This window comes from Felis catus, chromosome B4 (assembly GCF_018350175.1).
Source record: "Felis catus isolate Fca126 chromosome B4, F.catus_Fca126_mat1.0, whole genome shotgun sequence".
In the NCBI taxonomy this organism is placed as follows: domain Eukaryota; kingdom Metazoa; phylum Chordata; class Mammalia; order Carnivora; family Felidae; genus Felis; species Felis catus.
Window position 1 is genome coordinate 82,611,444 of NC_058374.1, and position 20,476 is coordinate 82,631,919.

Genomic DNA, 20,476 nt, shown 5'->3' on the forward strand with positions numbered 1-20,476 from the left:
GCGCGCTCGCAGCTTCTCGCTCTCGCTCGCCCGCCCGCTCCCTGGCTAGCTCGCGCTTTCGCTCGCGCTTTCCTCGCGGATCGAAGGGGCTGTAGGCACAGCCTGCGGCTGGGAAGGAAGACAGAGGCGGCGGCTCAGGAGGAACGAGGCTGCAGTGGTGGTGGTGGTAGTGGGAAGATGTCGGGCGAGGACGAGCAGCAGGAGCAAACTATCGCCGAGGACCTGGTTGTGACCAAGTATAAGATGGGGGGCGACATCGCCAACCGTGAGTGCGGGCCTTGGGGGTCCGGAGATCGAGGCTGAGAGGGGGAGGCAAAGGGGACGGTGCTGGGCTGGCCCCGGCGGGGCTGGAGCGGTGGGGTCATGCGGAGTGAGCAGCTGAGGGCCCCGCGCCGGTCCACCGTGGGTGGCGTGGTGGGAAGACTCCGTGTCGCGCCTGGGACCTGAGCCGCTGGGCCTGGGCTGGAGTCTGGGGAGGTGTGGGGCCCTGACCGGGAAGAGCGCAGAGCACGGCCCCCAGCCGGCTACGACCTTAGGCCGTTAGTCAAGAGGCAAGGCGCATCTTCTGCCCCTCACCCTTCGGTCCGGATCCCTGCCTCTTATTCTGCCAGCGGCGAGGCCACCTCGAAAAGGAAGCGCCCAGCTGTTGGCGACGGAAGCGCCCCTCTATTTTGTTTTGGCTCCCCGGCATCAAGAGCCCAGCCGGCACGTGTTGCCGGGTTCCCATGCGGATCGCCGGCTCCCTTCCTCTGCTACAGTCCCTGACACCAGCTTCCCTACCACGTGCTTTGCTGGAGTCTTTCGTTTTTTACTTCAACTCCTTCGCTGGTGGGGCCCCCTTCTCCTCTTGGGCCAGCTCAGGGATCGTTGGAGGACACCCCTGGAGCTCCTAACACAACTCTTGGAGATAATATCTGACTTTTCTTGAAGTTATTGCTACCAACAATCTGTGCAGATAGCCTTAGCCGTCAGATTTGATCTCAGGGACTTGATAACGCTAGGAGTGTTTTGAGGTTCTCACCCCAACTAGGCAGTCTTGTGAATGGTACTGAAAAGAGGGTGGGGGGGTGATTTTAGGATCTCAGAAGTCATCCTTATTACCACTGTGCTGGGACTTTCTCAGCAGCTGCCTGCCAAGCTTGGCAGATGTCACACTTTCCTTTTTCTCTCTTTGCAATTTACCTTTTCACTTTAAAACCCAATTAGGGGAACAGAAAATGCTTGTGTTTGGGCTTTTAAATGGTTTTGACAGTAAAGATAGGTATTTAGGATCCCTTTGGTCCTATGGCTGAAAACCTGAGTTTTTCATGCTTCCAAAGACTTGGATCACAAAAATCAAATCTGAAGTTCAGGATAGGCCATGGTGAGGACATCCAGTGAACAGAACAATGCTTTATAACAAAATGAACATTTAATATAGTGCCTTATTTGGAGTGCTTTTTAGTATTAGTGGTTTGAATCAAAAAATTTTTTTCCCTTGCAACTTATAACTTCTGAGGCACTTGTGATCCCAGATACTAGTTTGAAACTCCGGTCTTACACCTCTTTGAGATGTGCTACAAGCTGTAAGACATGAGCCTTTGAAGCTCAGGAACTTTAGATTAAGTCCCTTTGGTTTATACACCGGTTGATGAGGAAATACTTTTACACAGATTGAGATTACTAACATCTAATTGGGGTGTCTGAGAAGGGAAGAAGGTAGCATTTAACAATGCATCAGCTTCGAGTCAGCAATTCTGTGTCTATCTTCCTGTTGTTCCTGACGCCTATAAATTTCTTCCAGTCTGCTTTGCATGTATGTTGGTCACCTTGCTGAGGTGAGAACCCCCTTGAAGTTCGTAACTGTCCTACCACACCACTGGTATCTTTGGAAAGTCTCCCTTCACTAGGGAGACAGATGGTGTTTACCCAGTTGTCACATTCTATAGGGAGAGAAGGGTGTGTGGCTTTTTTATTTTAGGAAAAGGAAGGTAGAAATTTAGTGATTATAAGTAGGTATATTCCAAGAGACAAACTTGTTCCCTCTTTCAGCCTTGGGCAATGGCACTAAGGAATATTACAAACGCTAACTTCTAGGTATTGTTTGGATGGTGACTTAGACAACACATACAGGGCTGACATGGTGGGATTCTGTCCCCAGGGGTACTTCGGTCTTTGGTGGAAGCATCCTGCTCAGGTGTGTCCGTACTGAGCCTGTGTGAGAAAGGTGATGCCATGATTATGGAAGAGACAGGGAAAATTTTCAAGAAAGAAAAAGAAATGAAGAAAGGTAAAAAATCAATCCCCCCACTAATTTCCCAAGTTTGACCCTTACTCAGTCCTGTTTGTTTTATTGTAATGATGTAACCCCCACCCAAGCTCTGGTTGAGATATTTGGAAATTTGAAATGGCAGGTGGGATACAAGCAGTTTCCTACCCAATCCAAACTGATTAAACAGGCAAGACCCTGAAGAAAAAACTTCCATTTTTCCGAGGGGCAGCAGGGCTCCGAAAGAGACATTGAGAGAGAGAGACAGCAGGGTAGTAAGGCTGATGATTGTCTCTTTACAGGTATTGCCTTTCCCACCAGCATTTCAGTAAATAACTGTGTATGTCACTTCTCCCCTTTGAAGAGCGACCAGGACTATATTCTCAAGGAAGGTGACTTGGTAAAAATGTAAGCTTAAGCCATTTTAGAGCACTTGTCTTTTTCCTAAGCATTTGCATAGTGCTAGTTGCTAATGCTGTGCTCTCCTCTTGCCTTTCAGTGACCTTGGGGTCCATGTGGATGGCTTCATCGCTAATGTGGCTCACACTTTTGTGGTTGATGTAGCTCAGGTAGGTGGTCTGCTTTGAATTTTGTTCCACTTGTGGGGAGGGTATGCTGCTGCTTCTTATTCCCACCCCTTACCACCATATACAGTTTGAGAGAGTCCCTAGAGAAATAAAAGGAGAAAAGTGTTGGCTGGCCTTGCATAGTGACCAGCTCAGTTAGAATGATTTTCCAGGGAGTACTGATTACATTTCCTTATCTACAGGGGACCCAAGTAACAGGGCGGAAAGCAGATGTCATTAAGGCAGCTCACCTTTGTGCTGAAGCTGCCCTGCGCCTGGTCAAACCTGGAAACCAGGTAAGCTGTTTAGTCCAGTTCTAAACCCTGATAGAATGTAAGAAGCATTAGCCATTTATAGCTATTCTGTGTTGAACTGTCCCCTTCTCCTACAGCCCCCTTATAAAATAGCTTTTTTTCTTTTAAGTTTATTTATTTTGAGAGAGAGTGAGCACCAGTTGGGTAGGGGCAGAGAGAGAGGGAGAGAGAGCTCCAAGCAAACTCTGCACTGTGAGCAAGGAGGCCACCATGGGGCTCAAACTCATGAACCATGAGATCATGACCTGAGCTGAAACAAAGAGTGAGATGTCACTGAGCCACCCCGGGCACCCCCATCCCTTTCTTTTTAAAGCCCCAAAGTGGGCTCAAAAAAAAAGCCCGTGAGGTCAAGAGTTGCATGCTCTACTAAGTGAGGCAGCCAGGTGCCCCTAAAACATACAGCTCTTTAAAATTCGTTGTATTGGGGCACCTGGGTGGCTCAGTTCGTTAAGTGTCTGACTTTAGCTCAGTCAGATTTTCACAGTTCATCAGTTCAAGCCCTGCTTTAGGCTCTACGCTGACAGTGCAGGACCTGCTTCAGATCCTCTGTCTCTCTCTCCCCTCCCCCGCCCTCAGAAATAAACTTGTTTATATAAATGTTTATTTATTTAGTGCGAGAGTGCATGTTCGGATGGAGGAGGGGGAGACAAAGAGGGGGACAAAGGATCTGCACAAGTGCCAAAGCAGACTCTGCGCAGACAGCAGTGAGCCTCCTGTGGGGCTTGAACTCATAAGCTATGAGATCACAACTAACTCTGAGAGACTATCATAGATAAGTTCACATGCAGGTGTTTGGGGATATATGGTCCTTTCCTCATGGAGCCTATAGAGGTCCTCTCTTATTCGTGTTTTGGATGTACATCTTTTCCTAAAATAATTTGAGGGATATCACTTAGAGTAAAACACAAATGTAAAAAAAAAAACCAACTTTTTTTTTAAGAACTGTGTTTTTTTTAATTCTTTGTGTAATTAATCCCTACACCAAACGTAGGGCTCAAACTCACAACCCCAAGATCAAAAGTCACTTGCCCTTCCAATTGAGCCAGGCAAGTGCCCCCAAAAACCCAATTTTAAAAGCTTATAACAGAAATCACAGTAGTACCAGTAAACTGGTGGCAGAGAGAGGCCAAAAGTTACTTTTGTGCTTTTGCAAGACAATATTAGAAAGCCCAGGGATCATAAACTATCGTGAATTACTATAATTTAACATCTTAGGCTATGCATGGAGACATTTTTTCTCACACTTCAGTCTCTAGGACCCTGTTCAATACTTAAAGCTTGCCCTTTTTTTTTTTTTTTTTTTTTTTTGCTTTTGCTTTTGCTTTTGCTTTTTTTCATGTCTGTTCTCTCTCATTCTTCTTTTAATTAGTTTGTACTTCACCATTGTTACTCGTTTGCATCATTTTTACTTAAACCTCTGTCTTGGTTTTCTTATAACAATACCTACTTCATACAGTTGTTATGAAGCATTTTGAACAGTACCTGGCACATAGTAAGCACTTGTGTTGGCTCTTATTACTTTGCGTGTTGATTATTTATATACTTAGAATAGTGTTATCTTCACTGGAAGGCGGTGGTGTATACTGGCTATTATATAATTATGACATACATCAGGAATTTCTGGATTCTTGCCCTATCGCCAATGCTTACTGTTTAAAAATAACTTTTTGAGTTCAAATTTCCTAATCCGCAAAATAGGAAAAATGAAATTGTCACTTATTATCATAGGGTTGTTGTAACAATTGAAATGATCCATGTACAGTACCTAGCATATGGCTTAATAATATTAGTTATGATTACTTATTTTTCATTTTGTTTAAGAACTGTAGCTTAGGGGCACCTGGGTGGCTCAGTCAGTTGAGGGTCTGACTTTGGCTCAGGTCATGATCTCATGGTTCGTGGGTTCGAGCCCCGCGTTGGGCTCTGTGCTGGCAGCTTGGGGCCTGGAGCCTGTTTTGGATTCTGCGTCTCTCTCTGTCTCTGCTCCTCCCCTGCTCACACTCTGTCTCTCTCTCAAAAATAAAGATTAAAAGAAAAAAAGAACTGTAGCTTAGGTGGGGGTCAGATCATGTTTGAAAGGTAAGAAGGGGAAAATCAGAGTTTGCTGTTCCCTCTCAACAAATATTATGGAATAAACACTGGATTCATCACTAGAAAACCTGGGTTTATCTCAGTTTCTTCAAGTTAACTGGCTTAAGCCTGGGAAAATCTTAACCTTTCTGTGCCTCAGTTTCTTCATGTTTTAAATCGGGATATGGGGTATAGATCTGCTGTATTCACCTTTCAGAATTGTCTAATTAGACCATCTTTGTGAAAGCACTTTGTAAAATGATATGCAAACATAAGGTGTTTTTAAGCTGTAGGGATAATAACTTGAAATGAAAAACCAATGAGAGTCGTTGCTCTTGATGGAGGGTATTGGGACTATCAGTTTTTTATATTTTTCATTCTCATGGTGGAGAGCTTATTGGCCCCTTTATATATCTCACCTGTTATTTGATCTTGTACTTCTAGAACACACAAGTGACAGAAGCCTGGAACAAAGTTGCCCACTCATTTAATTGCACACCAATAGAAGGTGAGACCTCAGATAACAGGGTTGAGGGTCTGAGTGGTTTAGTAGAATTAAGGATTTTGCTCCTTCGAAGATCCATTCTGACTCTAGCACAGTGTAAGCCAAAACCTTTTCTCCCCTGAGTTTTCATAGGCACTTTTCCCTCACTGCCTGCCTCATCAACCTACATAGGTGGGTGGATTTGGGAACCTTTTGGGTTCTAGATGGCTTTGTCCTGTCCTCAGGTATGCTGTCACATCAGTTGAAGCAGCATGTCATCGATGGAGAGAAAACCATTATCCAGAATCCCACAGACCAGCAGAAGTAGGTGCCAGTTCCACCCTTCGCTTTCCACCCTCTGAGTCTAGTCACGAACATTTTCTTCATGCTCCCAGCTTACTCTTGTCTGTCTTCTTTTACTTCAGACTCCAGGAACTACTTATTGTTTTTTATGGTTCCCTTTCTATTCCTTTTAGGAAGGACCATGAAAAGGCTGAATTTGAGGTACACGAAGTATATGCTGTGGATGTTCTTGTCAGCTCAGGAGAGGGCAAGGTGAGGAGAGTTTACCAGAGCTAGCACAGAAGAGTGACTGAGGGTGTGTTCTAAGAGCACCAGCCCAAATGTGACCTAACTTTTTACTCTTTTAGGCCAAGGATGCAGGACAGAGAACCACCATTTACAAACGAGACCCTTCTAAACAGTATGGGCTGAAAATGAAAACTTCACGTGCCTTCTTCAGTGAGGTCGAAAGGCGTTTTGATGCCATGCCATTTACTTTAAGGTACTACTACTGCACTTAGCAAGAACAGTACTTGGAACCAGTCTGACTCCCTAGATCACACACATTTAAAAACTTGAGGAAAATGTTACTTGATAGGGAGTTAAGGATGCCTGAATTTGTCTTCCACCACCCAGAGCATTTGAAGATGAGAAGAAGGCCCGCATGGGTGTGGTGGAATGTGCCAAACACGAACTGCTGCAGCCATTTAATGTTCTCTATGAGAAGGAGGGTGAGTCCTAAGAAGAGAGTTTCACTTTGGAGCCCCTGATTACAGTCCCCCGCTCTAGCTTACAGAAAAGGAGTATGACAAGGGGACATTTTATCAAAACACTTCCTTTCTTCCATAGGTGAATTTGTTGCCCAGTTTAAATTTACAGTCCTGCTCATGCCCAATGGCCCCATGCGGATAACTAGTGGTCCCTTTGAGCCTGACCTTTACAAGTCTGAGATGGAGGTCCAGGATGCAGAGCTAAAGGTCAGTGTGTGACGGAAAGGGGTGAACACATTGCACGTGTCCTGGGAGTGAGGAGGAGGTGTCAGCAAAGTCCTGCAAAGGGCCGGGATACTGAGAGAGACATTTTGTGTTTCCTCAGCATTCCTCAAAATTTGTTTTCCTTCCTCCTCCTATTTTCCAGGCCCTCCTCCAGAGTTCTGCAAGTCGGAAAACCCAGAAAAAGAAAAAAAAGAAGGTATGATTATCTGTCTCTGGCAGGGTGAACTTGATCCCTCTTGAGTCCACCTTCCTGGGTGTTGTGGTGGGCATATATGTATCTGTATATCCTTACTTTCCCTTTCCTCAGCCTTGACCTAGAGCATTAGGATATTTTTGTCCTTGGTACCCTGGATACTACCCCAGGTAGTTGGAAACTGATAAGTCTTCCTCTCTTTTCCACGAATATAGGCCTCCAAGACTGCAGAAAATGCCACCAGTGGGGAAACATTAGAAGAGAATGAAGCTGGGGACTGAGGTGGGTCCCATCTCCCCAGCTTGCCGCTCCTGCCTCATCCCTTTCCCACCACACCCCAGGCTCTGTGAAGTGCAGTTCGTCTTCTCCACCCAGGACCGCCAGCAGAGCAGGATCTCCCTGCCCCCATCCCTGTCCCTACCCCACTCCCTGTCCAACAACAACCAGCTCCAACTGACTCTGGTCTTGGGAGGCCAGGCTTCCCAGCCACCGAAGACTACTTTAAATAGAAAAGAGAAATTGAATAATAAAATCAGGAGTCAAAATTCATCGTCTTCAAGCCCCTCTTTCTAGCCTTTTTCTACTACTCTCTGCTTTGGTCAAGGTTTATGACCCTACAACAGAACAGGGAGAAGGCTAAAGTAGCCGCCACCACTAAAAACTCAGCTGAAATTTTTTTATACCACTCTGGTGTCAGCATTTTCCCATCTGTTGGGGCTTGTTCCTCTCTTTTCCCATTCTCCCCAGGTATTTTATCAGGCCTCAAAATAAAGAGGAGCTATATTCAGATTGTTTTTATTCACGTGTGGCAGATTCCTTTCTGATCCAGACTGGTCAGGCCCCTCTCATTTTTAGGAGCTGGAGCCTGCATTTACCAAGAGATTCTCATCTGTCAAATGGATCCTCATTTGTAAATCTCTTTAGTCGTTTTTGTTCTGCAGGACTTTTTTTGTCTTCACAAAGCCGTAAAGAAGTAATCCATCTCCGCCTTGTCCATTTCTTTGGAGTCGATGGGGGGGCGTTCCCCTGTTTCATCTTAGATACCTGAGCTGGAAGCTCAACTGTGGTTTTGTTCCCTGTTTGAAATATTTTGACTTCCCTCCCTGAAAGAAAGACCAGGAACCAGAGGAGCAGACTGACTGAAGAGACAACTCCTAGCTTTCTGAAGCTGTGGACTTGGATTGGATGAATTGCTAGGGGTTTGGAGAGGAAGGTGATGAAATTCGGTACCTCTGGCATGCTGTCCCAGGGAACTAGGGCTCCCGCTAACTTATGAGGTTTTTAAACATGTTGAAAATGACATGGCGTTAAAATAAATTTGGATTTGCTCATAATCATGTGCCTTTGTGTGCTGTGCTTATTTGATAAAGATGGGGGAAATGTCAACTGAAGTGATGGTCATTTGGAACTAGTTTTCGATATTGCCATATTCTGCCGTTCTAAAGAAATACTGTGGGTTGGGACAGTACATTTTTTTATGAAAGTTTTTAAAGTTTTTTTGAGTAAAAACTTACCCCTTGTTGCTGACAATTTGTTCAGGACAATTAATGTGTACTGCAAAAAATAAAACCATATTGAAGTGTTTGTCTTGATTTAGGAAACCAGGAAGAATGCCTTTAGTATTAGGCCCAGAAGCCTTAGGATAACAGCTGATTAATACACTTCATATGTTATATGCATTGTATACTCTTATTACAATAAGTTAGAGAAAGACGATGTTAAGAAAATGCTGAGGAAGAGAAATTTACAGCATTGTGTGTATATTTAAAAGCACGTGTAAGGAGCGCCTGGGTGGCTCAGTCGGTTAAGCGGCCGACTTCGGCTCAGGTCATGATCTCACCGTCCGTGAGTTCAAGCCCCGCGTCGGGCTCTGTGCTGACAGCTCGGAGCCTGGAGCCTGTTTCAGATTCTGTGTCTCCCTCTCTCTGACCCTCCCCCGTTCATGCTCTGTCTCTCTCTGTCTCAAAAATAAATAAACGTTAAAAAAAAATTAAAAAAAAAAACAAAACACGTGTAAGTACCGATGCAGTTCAAACGTGCGTTTTTCAAGAGTCTACTGTTAGGGGCAATCAACAGGTGAAATCCTGATCCTAGTGGACTTGGTAAAATGTTGCTGGAGTTAACTTCAAAAGCTTGTTATATTCTGATAATACTAGAACTACTTAAACACTTGGAAAGAGGGCCCTAGAAGTTTTAATTTTTAAAGTTTATTTTGAGAGAGCGAGTAGGAGGGCTGAGAGAAAATCCCAAGCAGGCTCCACACTGTCGGAGCAGAGCCCCTCAGCAGTACTGATCTCGTGAATCTTGAGATCATTACCTGAGCCTAGATCAAGAGAAATATGCTTAACTGACTGAGCCATCCAAGCACCCTGAGGGCCGTAAGTACGTTTTTTCCAGAGCTAAAAAAAGTGAAATGTTGCTGTATTAAAAAAACCATGAAAAAAGGATTGTCACGAAAAGCCTTACAGTCTCTTATTAAAGTAAGGTGAAGTCTATGGTAAACTGTTCTTTTTCATCCTTCCTAGCTCAAGTTTCCCGTAGCCAAATCTACAAGTATCTTTTCTGGGTGTTTCTGACCTGACCATACCATGAGACTGGGAAGATCAATCTTAACACCAAATATTCTCAGTCTAGAGAAGACAGTTGATCTTGCTTCCTGTATGTACATTGGTTTGATCTTAACTCCTAAGTAGAGGCAGAATCACTGAAGTATTTTTCTTTTTTTAATGTTTATTTATTTATTTTTGAGAGAGAGACAGAGCATGAGCGGGGCCGGGGCAGAGAGAGGGAGACACGGAATCCAAAGCAGGCTCCAAGCTCTGAGCTGTCAGCACAGACCCGGTCGCGGACTCGAACTCACAGACTGAGAGATCATGACTTGAGCCGAAGTCGGACATTTACCCGACTGAGCCACTCAGGCGCCCTGAAGTATTTTCTGAACAAGATGTACTGAGCCAGAAATCTTGTGGCATTCAGCCTCATGTATCGCGGGGGAAAGACTATAGCTGAGAAAGAAAAAGCGTTCATCTAAGTAACAAAGCTCTCTTCGTAGTATGACGGCTTTCTCAACTCCCCACTTACACGTTCTGGAATCTTAAGACCTTCGTAAGTTACGAGATAGAATCTCCCTGCAGCAATTTAAAAATAAACCGGTAAAACAAATTAGGAATTTTTGTATAGACCGCAGGTAACCATAGTAAAATGGAGGGTGCAGCCAGGAAACTCTAACTCCCATGAAGCAGCGAGAGGGAAAGCGGAAGTCGCTATCGTTTGCTTGTCTTCACCTCTCGGACCCACATTGGAAATACGTGCTCACGCTGAAACAACACAATATCTTCATAATAAAACTGAGGGAAGGGGGATTTTGTAACTCAAATTCAAAATGTCTTCCCAGAGAACTCCTAATTCAATCAATCTGCCACCTGAGACGAGCTGAATGCCATTATTACTCTTCTTAGGCAGCCCCGCCCCTGGAGGGAAAAGTGAGATAACGGAAATGACGACACAGCTCCCTGTTAAATAGCTGTAGGCGGGCCTCTGGCGCTCTCTCCGCCTTAGCGCCATCTTCTTGGGTGAGTGTTGGGGCTGTTTGTGTTTGTATTCCGTGCTCAATCCATTAACATCCGATCTCTGCACTTGCCATCATTACACGAAACTAACTGTAGCTTTTTTCTCTTTACCTAGAAACCTCTCCGCCATGAGAGCTAAGGTAAGCAGTCCTTGGCAGTAAGCTGAGGCAGTAGAGATTAGTGATGGGGGGGGCGGGGGACAACTAGGCAAGGGAAGTCCGCCATGGTTCCCGAGCCGCTGGGTTCTCAAGGGTGCCCAAGAGCTAGCGGAAGAGGAAAGGCTAATTTGGGGAGAAGCAAAAGAGGTGGGTAAGTACTGTGGGCACAAAGGGCGGGAGTAGAAAAGCGCACGCGGGATTCATATCTATTTCGGCGGGTGAGGGTGGGAGTCCAAATTATTGCTGGATTTACTGTGACTATACCTACATAGTTGGTCAAGAACCTGCCAGGTTCTAAATAATGCCCTTCACATCTCTGCCCAGATCTCTTATTAAAACTAATCTCTTGTTTTATTCTCTGCCTCTGGCTGTGATGGGTTGCAGTGGAGGAAGAAGCGAATGCGCAGGTATGTTGAGACTTGACCGGCCAACACAGGAAGAGGGAAATGTAGCGTATCTTGGACAAAACTTGGAACGTTTGGTTTAGAAATCTGAAAGAACTTGAGGTGAAAATGTTATAAGCGTTGACTTGCATAGTCGGGGATTGAACGCAGGATAGTAGAACTGAAGTACTTGTCCGTTTTGACACCCCATGTATTAGATGCACATTTAAGATGGGAGGGAAAGACTGAACTCGGGTTTGTGGGCAGGAGATGTATTCCCGTGTCTGCTTTTCAGGCTGAAGCGTAAAAGAAGAAAGATGAGGCAGAGGTCCAAGTAAACCGCTAGCTTGTGCACCCATGGAGCCACAGGAGCAGAAATAAGGAAAGCCAGAGGCCAGGGACGCTGGTACCAATTGTTGGACTGCATGCCTACTTTCTAGAGCTTGATTCAGTGGATCTAGAACATCCATCGCCATCTGATCGCAACGACCACCTTTGAGAGACTCGCCTTGTTCATATCAGAAGTCCCTTTTGGTCCGTTGCTCTGGACCTGTGACTTTCGGGACTAATTCTGTTTTCATGTGTGGCTGAATGTAACAACGTATACAATAAATCTTCTCTTCTGCTGTCTTAGCTGAAGAAAAAAAATGGTTTTGTCTGTTACGTGGTTTTTATTGGCTGGGGATTCTCTGTCAGTGCAGTAGGGCCTCTTGAACACCCACGCTGTAGAGCGTCGAGCGCGCTACATAGGCTACAGCCCGGGGTGTGACTCCTGTTCCTGGCCGACATTTGGTCCCCAAGCCCTTGGAGTCGGTAGATACTGGGTGGCCCTTACTTCCCAGAAAGGGTGTAGTATAAGCGAGGGGATAGGTTTGAAGGTGGTTCGCGGCCAAGTTAGGGGCAAACGGCACTGCTGCCCTTACTCTTAACCTAAGTCTTAAGTTACTAAGTTCCGCTTTTGAGGCGCTACTGTGCTGTTGCGTCCGGTTGCTATGGTGACACCCAAAGCTTGCTGGGAACTTCCTGCGGCTAGTCACACTAGTACTTCGCACACCATAGAGTAGTTCCGGGTCTGGTGGCTAGAGCGTCATTTCTTCCGCAGGAAGCGGAAGGGCAATAGGGTAGGCGGCTCTTTGTCGAAGCTAGAGGACCGGCAGGCGGCAGCAGCAACTACGGCGGCGGCGGCAGGTGAGGGAGGCGGGAGACTTAGGTGGAGGCCGCGCCCGGAGGGGAGGAGTCGGGGCCGGCCCAGCAGCTGGGCTCGGCTGGGCTACACAAGGCCCCCCAGGACCGAGCTGGTTCTTCCTCATGCCCCAGGGCCGAGCCCTTTTTCTGACTGACCCTGCTTCGCGAGCAAACGCCAGCTCCGTGACGTCACAGCCCTGCCCATCCCCGCAGCTTGATGTCACCTGGAGTCCCCCCTTTCCGCTTCACTTGTGCTCCCTTAGTGTCCTTTTCGCCTGGTCCACGGCTGAGCGCGGGTCGCACTGCACAGAACCTAGCAAGCTGGAAGACTTGCTGCATAAAACTCTTAGGACTTCTTTTCCAAACTCTGGGGTGTTGAGAAGCGTCATAATCACCGCCCCCAAGTCTAATCAGCCATCCCATTGCCTTGTCAGTCGCTGCTCTTGCACGACTCCGCATTCGGAGTTAACTAACCTCAACCCTAGGCCGGGCTCTGATCCCCACATCTTCCTTCATCTTGAGGCAGAGTACCCCTCCCCCTTTGTTCACTCAGGGCTGGTTTTCCAACCCATCCTCCTAGGCTCCCAGATTAGTTCTATATTCTGACTTTTCTTGCCGACAATTCCCTTTGATGGGTGAAATTCAGTTTGAACTCAGAGGGAATCTTGGAAGTGCCCAGAGCTCTTGCCATTTAGTCAGACTTCTTTATTGTAACAAACATAGGCCTCTGTTCCTACCCTTCTCCCACCAAGACTCTGTTTGTTTTTTCCTGTTCAGAACCCAGCAGTGATGTGGAGGTGGAGACCCACAGGAGCCCCGGACTTCACCTGAGCTACCTCAGGTATCTAACAATCCTGGAAGAATTGGGTGGGGAGGAGTATCATAGCTGATTATCTGCCTCTGGTGGGAGTTGCAGCATGGTTCAAGCTTAGATAGATGGTATTTATTTTTCACTGGGTCATTTCCCTTTAAGTAAAAGTTTGTATCTTCTTTTTTACTACTCTTCTTTCTTGATTGTTTCTATTTGGGGACTACATGCCTTTGGAGGAAAAGGATCCTTCTCCTTTTACAGATTCTTCTGTAACTCTGGTCTCTTATCTGGTTGGTTCATTTTAGGGACCTCTGAAGGCAAAGTCAAGCCAGTAGGGAAGGTGCTTGGGGGGAAATGAAGACCAAAGAAACCAGGAAAGATTTCCTTATACTCCAGGGGAAGCAATATGAAGTTTTCCTATATGAACAGCAGGGGGAGCCTGGTCACTGCTTAGGAAAGGCTTATGAGGTCAAACACGTGGTGGCAGGGACTCCCAGTCTTCTTGGGGGTGGGGAGAAGGGAGGGCTAGAACCAGGGCAGTGGACTGACATTCCAGAGCTCTCTTGGGAAAGAGGAGACTTAAAAAGCTTTTATAGAGCCTATAAATAAAGAGGATCTTTATGGGGTGAGGAATGGTGTGGTTTGATGTCAGTGGTATCTTCTAATGGGGAATAGGAGGGGGCTGTAGAATGGGAAAAGAAAGGTCACTTGTTCCTGTGAAATTAACTCCTTCCTCCCACCTTGACCTTACTACAAATGGTTTTGTCCTTTGGGGGTGTATAAGTGGAGATCCCAGCTGTAGAACTACCCCCTTCTCCCCGAAATGGAGTGGAGGGAGCTGACCACACTGGTGTTGACAGCAGAGGTGAGCGGGGAGAGAATACTAAAAAATGATAGGTTTAGGAACTGCCATCAAGCTGGTAACACCAGTCTCTTCATTTAGGATTTCCTGGGGTCTAGAGTGCCCTCACCTGAGATCCCACGGAAGAGGGGGTAAGGGAAGTTTTGTCTGCAGTGTCCCGTTATCCACAGCCCTAGTAAGCTCACCAGCCCATCTTGGCCACTTCCCAATCTCCTCCTAATCTACTGAGACACTGAGACAGCAGTTTTAATTTCACTTTCTCAACTTTAATAAGGTCAGCTCAGAAGGGGAAATAAAACCCAACACTGTTTTCTCCTTGCCCCCTCCTTGGCCTGTCATCATTAGTGAGATGAAGTGGCTTCACCCCAGGTCCCTCCTCCATTAGTCAGGCTAGTGTGAATCATTCTGACCCAACCAGGTGCACGAGGGCCTGGGAGGGACTTCTGACAAGCCAGCCAGTCCAGCCAGAATTCTCATCCCTTAGATTTTCCATCTCCAAAGCCATGCCTGTCTGGCCTGCCTCTTGCTGGACTGCCTGCTCTGTAGCTGGGAAGAGTGTGGCCTCTCTGGAAGACACCTGTTTGACACAGTTCTTCTCTTTCCTAGCGGTCACCAAGGGTGGCAAGAAAAGGAAGAAAGCCCTGAGTTGGGGGGGACCAGAATGCCTGACCGGGACAGCTATGCCAACGGCACCGGGAACAGCGGTGGAGGCCCTGGAGGAGGTGGCAGCGAGGAGACCAGTGGGGCAGGGGCAGGCAGTGGCGGGGCCAGCTCAGATGCCATCTGTAGAGACTTCTTAAGGAATGTATGCAAGCGAGGCAAGCGTTGCCGCTATCGTCATCCAGACATGAGTGAGGTATCCAACTTGGGAGTGAGCAAAAATGAGTTCATCTTCTGCCATGACTTCCAGAACAAGGAGTGTAGCCGCCCAAACTGCCGATTCATCCATGGCTCCAAGGAGGATGAGGATGGTTATAAGAAGACAGGAGAGCTTCCCCCTCGGCTGAGGCAGAAAGTGGCAGCCGGCCTGGGCCTTTCACCAGCTGACTTGCCGAATGGCAAAGAGGAGGTCCCTATCTGCCGTGACTTTCTCAAGGGTGACTGCCAGAGAGGAGCCAAGTGCAAGTTTCGCCACCTGCAGCGGGATTTTGAGTTTGATGCTCGAGGTGGAGGAGGCAGTGGTGGTGGTGGTGCAACAGGCCCAGTCCCCCCAGGACGACGTCATGACCTCTATGATATCTATGACCTCCCTGACAGGGGCTTTGAGGACCATGAACCAGGCCCCAAGCGCCGGCGAGGTGGATGCTGCCCCCCGGATGGCCCCCATTTTGAATCCTATGAATATAGCTTGGCTCCACCTCGAGGGGTGGAGTGCAGACTGCTGGAGGAGGAGAATGCCATGCTCAGGAAGCGGGTGGAGGAGCTTAAGAAGCAGGTCAGCAACCTGCTGGCCACCAATGAGGTACTGCTGGAACAAAATGCCCAGTTCCGCAATCAGGCCAAGGTCATGACCCTGAGCTCTACTGCACCAGCAACTGAGCAGACTCTGGCCCCCACTGTGGGCACTGTTGCCACTTTTAACCATGGCATTGCCCAGACTCACACTACTCTCAGCAGCCAGGCTCTACAGCCTCGCCCTGTATCCCAGCAAGAACTGGTGGCCCCCACTGGAGCTCCAGCTGCTCCCCCAACTAATGCTGCACCTCCTGCTGCTCCACCACCCCCACCCCCACACTTGAACCCAGAGATCACGCCATTGTCAGCTGCTCTGGCTCAAACAATTGCCCAGGGAATGGCACCCCCACCTGTCTCCATGGCTCCTGTGGCTGTATCTGTGGCTCCTGTGGCCCCAGTGGCTGTATCGATGGCCCAACCCTTGGCAGGAATCACAATGAGCCACACCACCACTCCCATGGTGACTTACCCCATCGCTTCCCAGAGCATGCGTATCACAGCCATGCCACACTGATGGGGCTAATGGACACTCCCCTGGTATAGCCTCCCAGGGCTGGGGTCGAGGGGCCCTTACCCACTCGCCTAGCCCTCCCAGGCCCTGTCTGAAGGGCTCACTCAAGAACTAGGACAAGAGACTACAAGGAGTTTGCTTCTGAGAAAGGGTTGGGCTGGTCTGTTTTCTCTCACCTCCCTTTTATGAGGGTCCTCTTGTCCATCTTCCTTCAAGCCTCACAGAGGGGGCTTTCATAGGAGTGCAGACTGAAGCCAACAGAGAGGAAGGACTGACTGAGGGGCCGTATGTACCCTGATGGGAAGATAGGGACATCCCTTGTCGTGTCCTCTCTTCTGCATAGCACAGGTTCCAGCACTGGCTTTGGAAGAAAAAAAAACAAAAACAAAAAAACCCTGCCCAGAGGGAAAGCCAGGAGAGATTGGGAAGTGGGTGGCCAGGAGAGAAGGCCTAATAGGAGCCTTCAGACAATTGGGGGCCTAGTTGAGTTGGAGAATACAGGAAACTGTTCCTGGGCCCAAGGGAAGGTGGGGACCATAGTACTCCAGTCCAAAGACTAGGGGAGCATTCATTACCTTGGCTTGGCTTGGAAATCCATAGGGCAGGGCCCACCACTTTCCAAAGAAATAAAAAAAGAATTATTTTTAACAAATGGAGGCAGTGAAAACTTGCTTAGATAAACTGTGTGGAAGATGAGAGCAGTAAATATATCTCATGCCAAAATGGGATAAAGACCCCACCCTCACACAGCTTGGATAAGGTTGGGCAGAGGCCAGGTGAAGGGTAGGGACCCAGAGCAAAATTAAACGGCACTTTGTGGGGTAAAAGCATTGGAGCCACCTAGTCTAGTTTAAAAATAGTCCCATCTGTTGCTGGTTTCTATCTGCATGATACTATTCCCAGGATACCTTAGTAACCAGGGCTCCTGGGGTCATTTAGGGGGGCAGGTACTAAGGAGGGGTGGATGTGCTGGGAAATGGGAATGGGATATGTATTGACAGATCCCTTATTCAAACAGCAGGGCAGGTGGCAGTTGCTCTCTGAGTGGTTGATGACAGTTAATGCCCCTCTTACCCCATCCCTTCCTCAGTTACCAATGCCTTAAGCCTTCAAGGCTTGGGAGGTGCTGGGAAAAGGAAAGTTCTCCTGGGGACACAAACCTCAGGGTTCATCTCTTCCCTTTGCCTCCATATAGAACCACAGAGGTTTTAAATCCAATTAAGAGTCCATAAGGCCAGGGACCCCAGTAGCCAAACCTCAGTTCCTCCTCAGCTCGTAGTTGATGTAGGGGAAACAACTCAGGTATCTACTCTGATGAGACAGTGGATTTGGGATACAGAAAATGGTTCTGAGTTGTGCTTCCCCCATCATATCTGCTGCTACCTCTTGTTTTGTCTGGTTGATCACTCAGGTTACACCTGGGTTGGAGATGGTGTGCTCGGTCAAGGCTGGTCATAAAAAAAAAGAAAAGGCCTAAAGACTAGAAGTGGTCAAATACTGAAATATTGTGTGTGGACTCTAGAAACCACACATTGATAAGCTTAATGTTGATTTTTCTGGCACAGTTCTGGATTATTAAAAGAGATGGTTTATGAGTAGAGACAAATGTGATGATAGATACCAACATGAGTTCATCCCAGCCAAATCCTGACTATTTTCTTTTTGCCAAGTATCTCTAAAGAGGTTGATTTGGGAAACTGTAATCATTGTATCTTCTTGATTAACATATGCCAGCCAAAGACTGCCAGGAATACACCTGTAGTCAAACAAATTGGGTTTAATGCTCACTGCAGTTATGGAGAGTGTGCCATGGGACCCATGCCTAGCAAAGGGACATTAGAAAGGACTTTTAGGACTTAGGACTCTGGTTAAGTGATTTGGGGGAAGGTTCAAGGAAGTGGGGCTTGGTTCCACTGGGTGCTGTCAGGGAAGCAGGGATACTTCTGTGATTGGGTATCTTAACTAGGAAAAGAGCAGACTAGAGTGAAGCTGAAATTGGTAATAAAGCAGCAGTCACCCATTAGTTGGGAGAAGGGGATGTTTGCTATTTCATGACTTGCACACTGATCTTGTTTTGTGTTTAAACAAAATTGTGAAGTGTGATCTTGGTTTTTTTTGCCTCACTTCATCACAGTCACTGAGTGCCATTGTGTGATGTTGGTGTTTCATGAGATTGTGTCCAGTAGGAAAACATCATTTCCTAGCTGTGAGCCCAGGTCAGCCCTTAACAACCCGAAGCCCAGCACTGCCAGGCCTGTCCCCAGGTGGCAGGGCTGCTTTGCTCTTCCTCATCTGCTAAGTCATTGCAGATAAGAGAATAATTATGGGTCAGTTAATGGTAGAGTTTGGCGGAGTCAAAACTCAACATCTTTGTGTAGTAAATGTTGATTAGCGCATTTTGTTAGAGAAACTTCTGGTCTCTAGTGATACACTCAAGGGCTATGTTTTATTTAAAAAATTTATATAAAAATATGAAAAGCCCTGTTACCAACATTAACACACGGAAATACCAAGTAAACCTGAAAGTGCTGTAACTTGGATTGACTGAATTAATCCAAGAGGTCAGTTTGGATCAATTTGGATTGACCCTCTCCCTAAAAAATTGCTTGAGCCTGTCTGAGAAAGAACTGCAGAGAACTACGTTAGCAATAATTCACATGAAAACAACACAGGACTTCAATTGGTTACAAAAAAATTAAACTCTTAGTCCTATAGTATGTCAATCCATAAATACTAAGAGCCTGCTATGTTCTAAGCACCTTCTGAGGAGCTCCAAAAGGGTAAGAGAACCATAGTAATACATTGTAAATATAACAGTTCTACCACGTCTTTTTGAGTGAAACCACTCTTAAGGGATTCTGTGTTCTAAGTGTAATTTTCAAAGAGGCCCATTGATAAATCAGTGGGGATAGCAGGAAAAAAAAACCTGACGAGACTGAGGGGAAACCTAATAGATGTCTTCAAATATTTGAAGGGCTCTCCAATGGAGAAAAGGTCCTGTCTTGCTGCATAGGAAATAAATAGGGAGTTCTAGAATAATAGCTAACATTTACTGAGTACTTAATAATATAAGCCAAGGCACTGTGCTAGGCACTTTACATGCAATTTCTCTTTGACACAATGGGTTCTGTTATACAACCCAGTTTGCAGAGGAGAAAGGCTTAATGAGAGTAAGCTGCCCAGGGTTCTGCAACTACTAAGGAATGGAGCCAGGCATTCAGGCAGTCAGACTCCAGACTTGGCATAAAAAGTTATAATGATAGACCTACTTTGCAGTAACTTTTGAGGAATAATAGAGGATATTACCTCAAATCCTGTTGCCCCTTCCATCTTGGAGAGGGGGCAAGGACTAGGTTACCACATCTAATCCTCTCCCTCCCTGAGGATGTTAATGAAGTTTACATATTAAATGCAGATTGCAAATCCAGGAAGTTTGGGTATTCTCACTTAGACACTTCCTCGAACAAATGGCCATGCTTTCTCCTGTTACAGATTTACTGCTTATCACCACCAGGTGGCACCTGGACTGCAGAATTGTCTACTGGCAGGGACCCACCCTGTTTACTTGTTCTGGTGCCTGCATTGCAGCTGCAGATCCTATGCCTCCTGGGCCTCAGCTGGGAAGAGACCTTCCTGAGGATTAGCTTTCATCTTCCACAGACTGTCTTTGGTAGAAGGGTCTGATGATCTAGATGGGGTGAGAAAGCAGAGAAGCTTGGAAAGAAACTCCATAGGTCACCCTCTCACCCCCCAGCCTAAGTGACCTGCTCCTCCTACTCTAGTGCTTGGCAAAATTCAGTTTACAGAGAGATTTCCCTCCAAGGAGGCGCATCCATTTTCCTGCTGTATTCTGCGTAGTGAGCAGGTCACTCTTACCTCTTCCAGATTCCATGAGCTCCTTCCTACCTGCTTACCTCTGAGAACACGGAAGATGTAAAAGGCAGAAAGTTGTTTCTTACACAGTTCTGCACACTGAATGAAGCACTCTAGATACTGTTTAGCCTCAGGGAAGTAGAGAAGGGGAAGTCAGAAAATTTAAGGGGGTAAGGTTGAGCAGAAATAGGTTTTAAACAGTGTTGATGAAACAGTCTGATAGAATCTATGCCCTGCAGAGCCAGATAATATTTATCTGCTGCAGATCTAGTCTCTCCCCACCAATCAACCCTGCTTTTCCTGTTGCTTCAAACAATAACACAACAAGCTCCACACATACTGCATTAAAAGATAATCATTTTATGACCAATTCTTCCCTCCTGAGCTTCCAATTAGTCTAGTTTCTAAGTCCAGTTAACTAGTAACAGTAGTCATCATCAATGTACCCTGCGCTTTTCCCTTCCTACACGTACACTATACAACATGGAATTGCATTAGTTCTACATGTGACTGTATT

At 46.6% G+C, this 20,476-nt stretch overlaps 3 protein-coding genes across 7 annotated transcripts; all 3 read left to right on the forward strand.

Moving 5' to 3' along the window:
- Positions 1-34: 34 nt before the first annotated feature.
- Positions 35-8,486, forward strand: PA2G4 (proliferation-associated 2G4). Its single transcript, XM_003988876.6, has 13 exons — positions 35-265; positions 2,141-2,269; positions 2,551-2,656; positions 2,748-2,817; positions 3,018-3,110; positions 5,643-5,706; positions 5,928-6,006; positions 6,159-6,237; positions 6,333-6,466; positions 6,601-6,695; positions 6,814-6,941; positions 7,102-7,155; positions 7,368-8,486. The coding sequence occupies exons 1-13, from the start codon at positions 178-180 to the stop codon at positions 7,431-7,433; spliced, it is 1,185 nt and encodes a 394-aa protein (XP_003988925.1). The 5' UTR covers positions 35-177; the 3' UTR covers positions 7,434-8,486.
- Positions 8,487-10,610: 2,124 nt separating this feature from the next.
- ZC3H10 (zinc finger CCCH-type containing 10) lies at positions 10,611-18,620 on the forward strand. 5 transcript variants are annotated; one of them, XM_045061928.1, is made up of 7 exons: positions 10,611-10,724; positions 10,837-10,861; positions 11,264-11,286; positions 11,558-12,450; positions 13,225-13,288; positions 14,202-14,251; positions 14,727-18,620. In XM_045061928.1, exon 7 carries the CDS (start codon positions 14,782-14,784, stop codon positions 16,087-16,089), a length of 1,308 nt encoding a protein of 435 aa, XP_044917863.1. In that variant the 5' UTR covers positions 10,611-10,724; positions 10,837-10,861; positions 11,264-11,286; positions 11,558-12,450; positions 13,225-13,288; positions 14,202-14,251; positions 14,727-14,781; the 3' UTR covers positions 16,090-18,620. The 5 variants fall into 5 exon arrangements, with proteins under 5 accessions (XP_044917863.1, XP_044917862.1, XP_044917865.1 ...); XM_045061927.1 differs by lacking the exon at positions 14,202-14,251; XM_045061930.1 differs by lacking the exons at positions 10,611-10,724; positions 10,837-10,861; positions 11,264-11,286; positions 11,558-12,450 and having other exon boundaries at positions 12,495-13,288.
- Positions 10,715-11,903, forward strand: RPL41 (ribosomal protein L41). The gene is given in 4 exon segments (NM_001048157.1): positions 10,715-10,724; positions 10,837-10,861; positions 11,264-11,286; positions 11,558-11,903. Coding segments are annotated over 3 exon segments (78 nt in total). The 5' UTR covers positions 10,715-10,724; positions 10,837-10,849; the 3' UTR covers positions 11,601-11,903.
- Positions 18,621-20,476: the final 1,856 nt, after the last annotated feature.

What these genes read in the sequence shown, in the direction of transcription:
- PA2G4 (XM_003988876.6), top strand. Translation starts at nt 178, where the DNA reads ATGTCGGGCGAGGACGAGCAGCAGGAGCAAACTATCGCCGAGGACCTG. An exon ending in AGAAAAAGAAATGAAGAAAG is followed by an intron (nt 2,270 to 2,550) that starts GTAAAAAATCAA and finishes GTCTCTTTACAG; the next exon opens with GTATTGCCTTTCCCACCAGC. An exon ending in TCCAGGATGCAGAGCTAAAG is followed by an intron (nt 6,942 to 7,101) that starts GTCAGTGTGTGA and finishes CCTATTTTCCAG; the next exon opens with GCCCTCCTCCAGAGTTCTGC.
- ZC3H10 (XM_045061928.1), top strand. Translation starts at nt 14,782, where the DNA reads ATGCCTGACCGGGACAGCTATGCCAACGGCACCGGGAACAGCGGTGGA.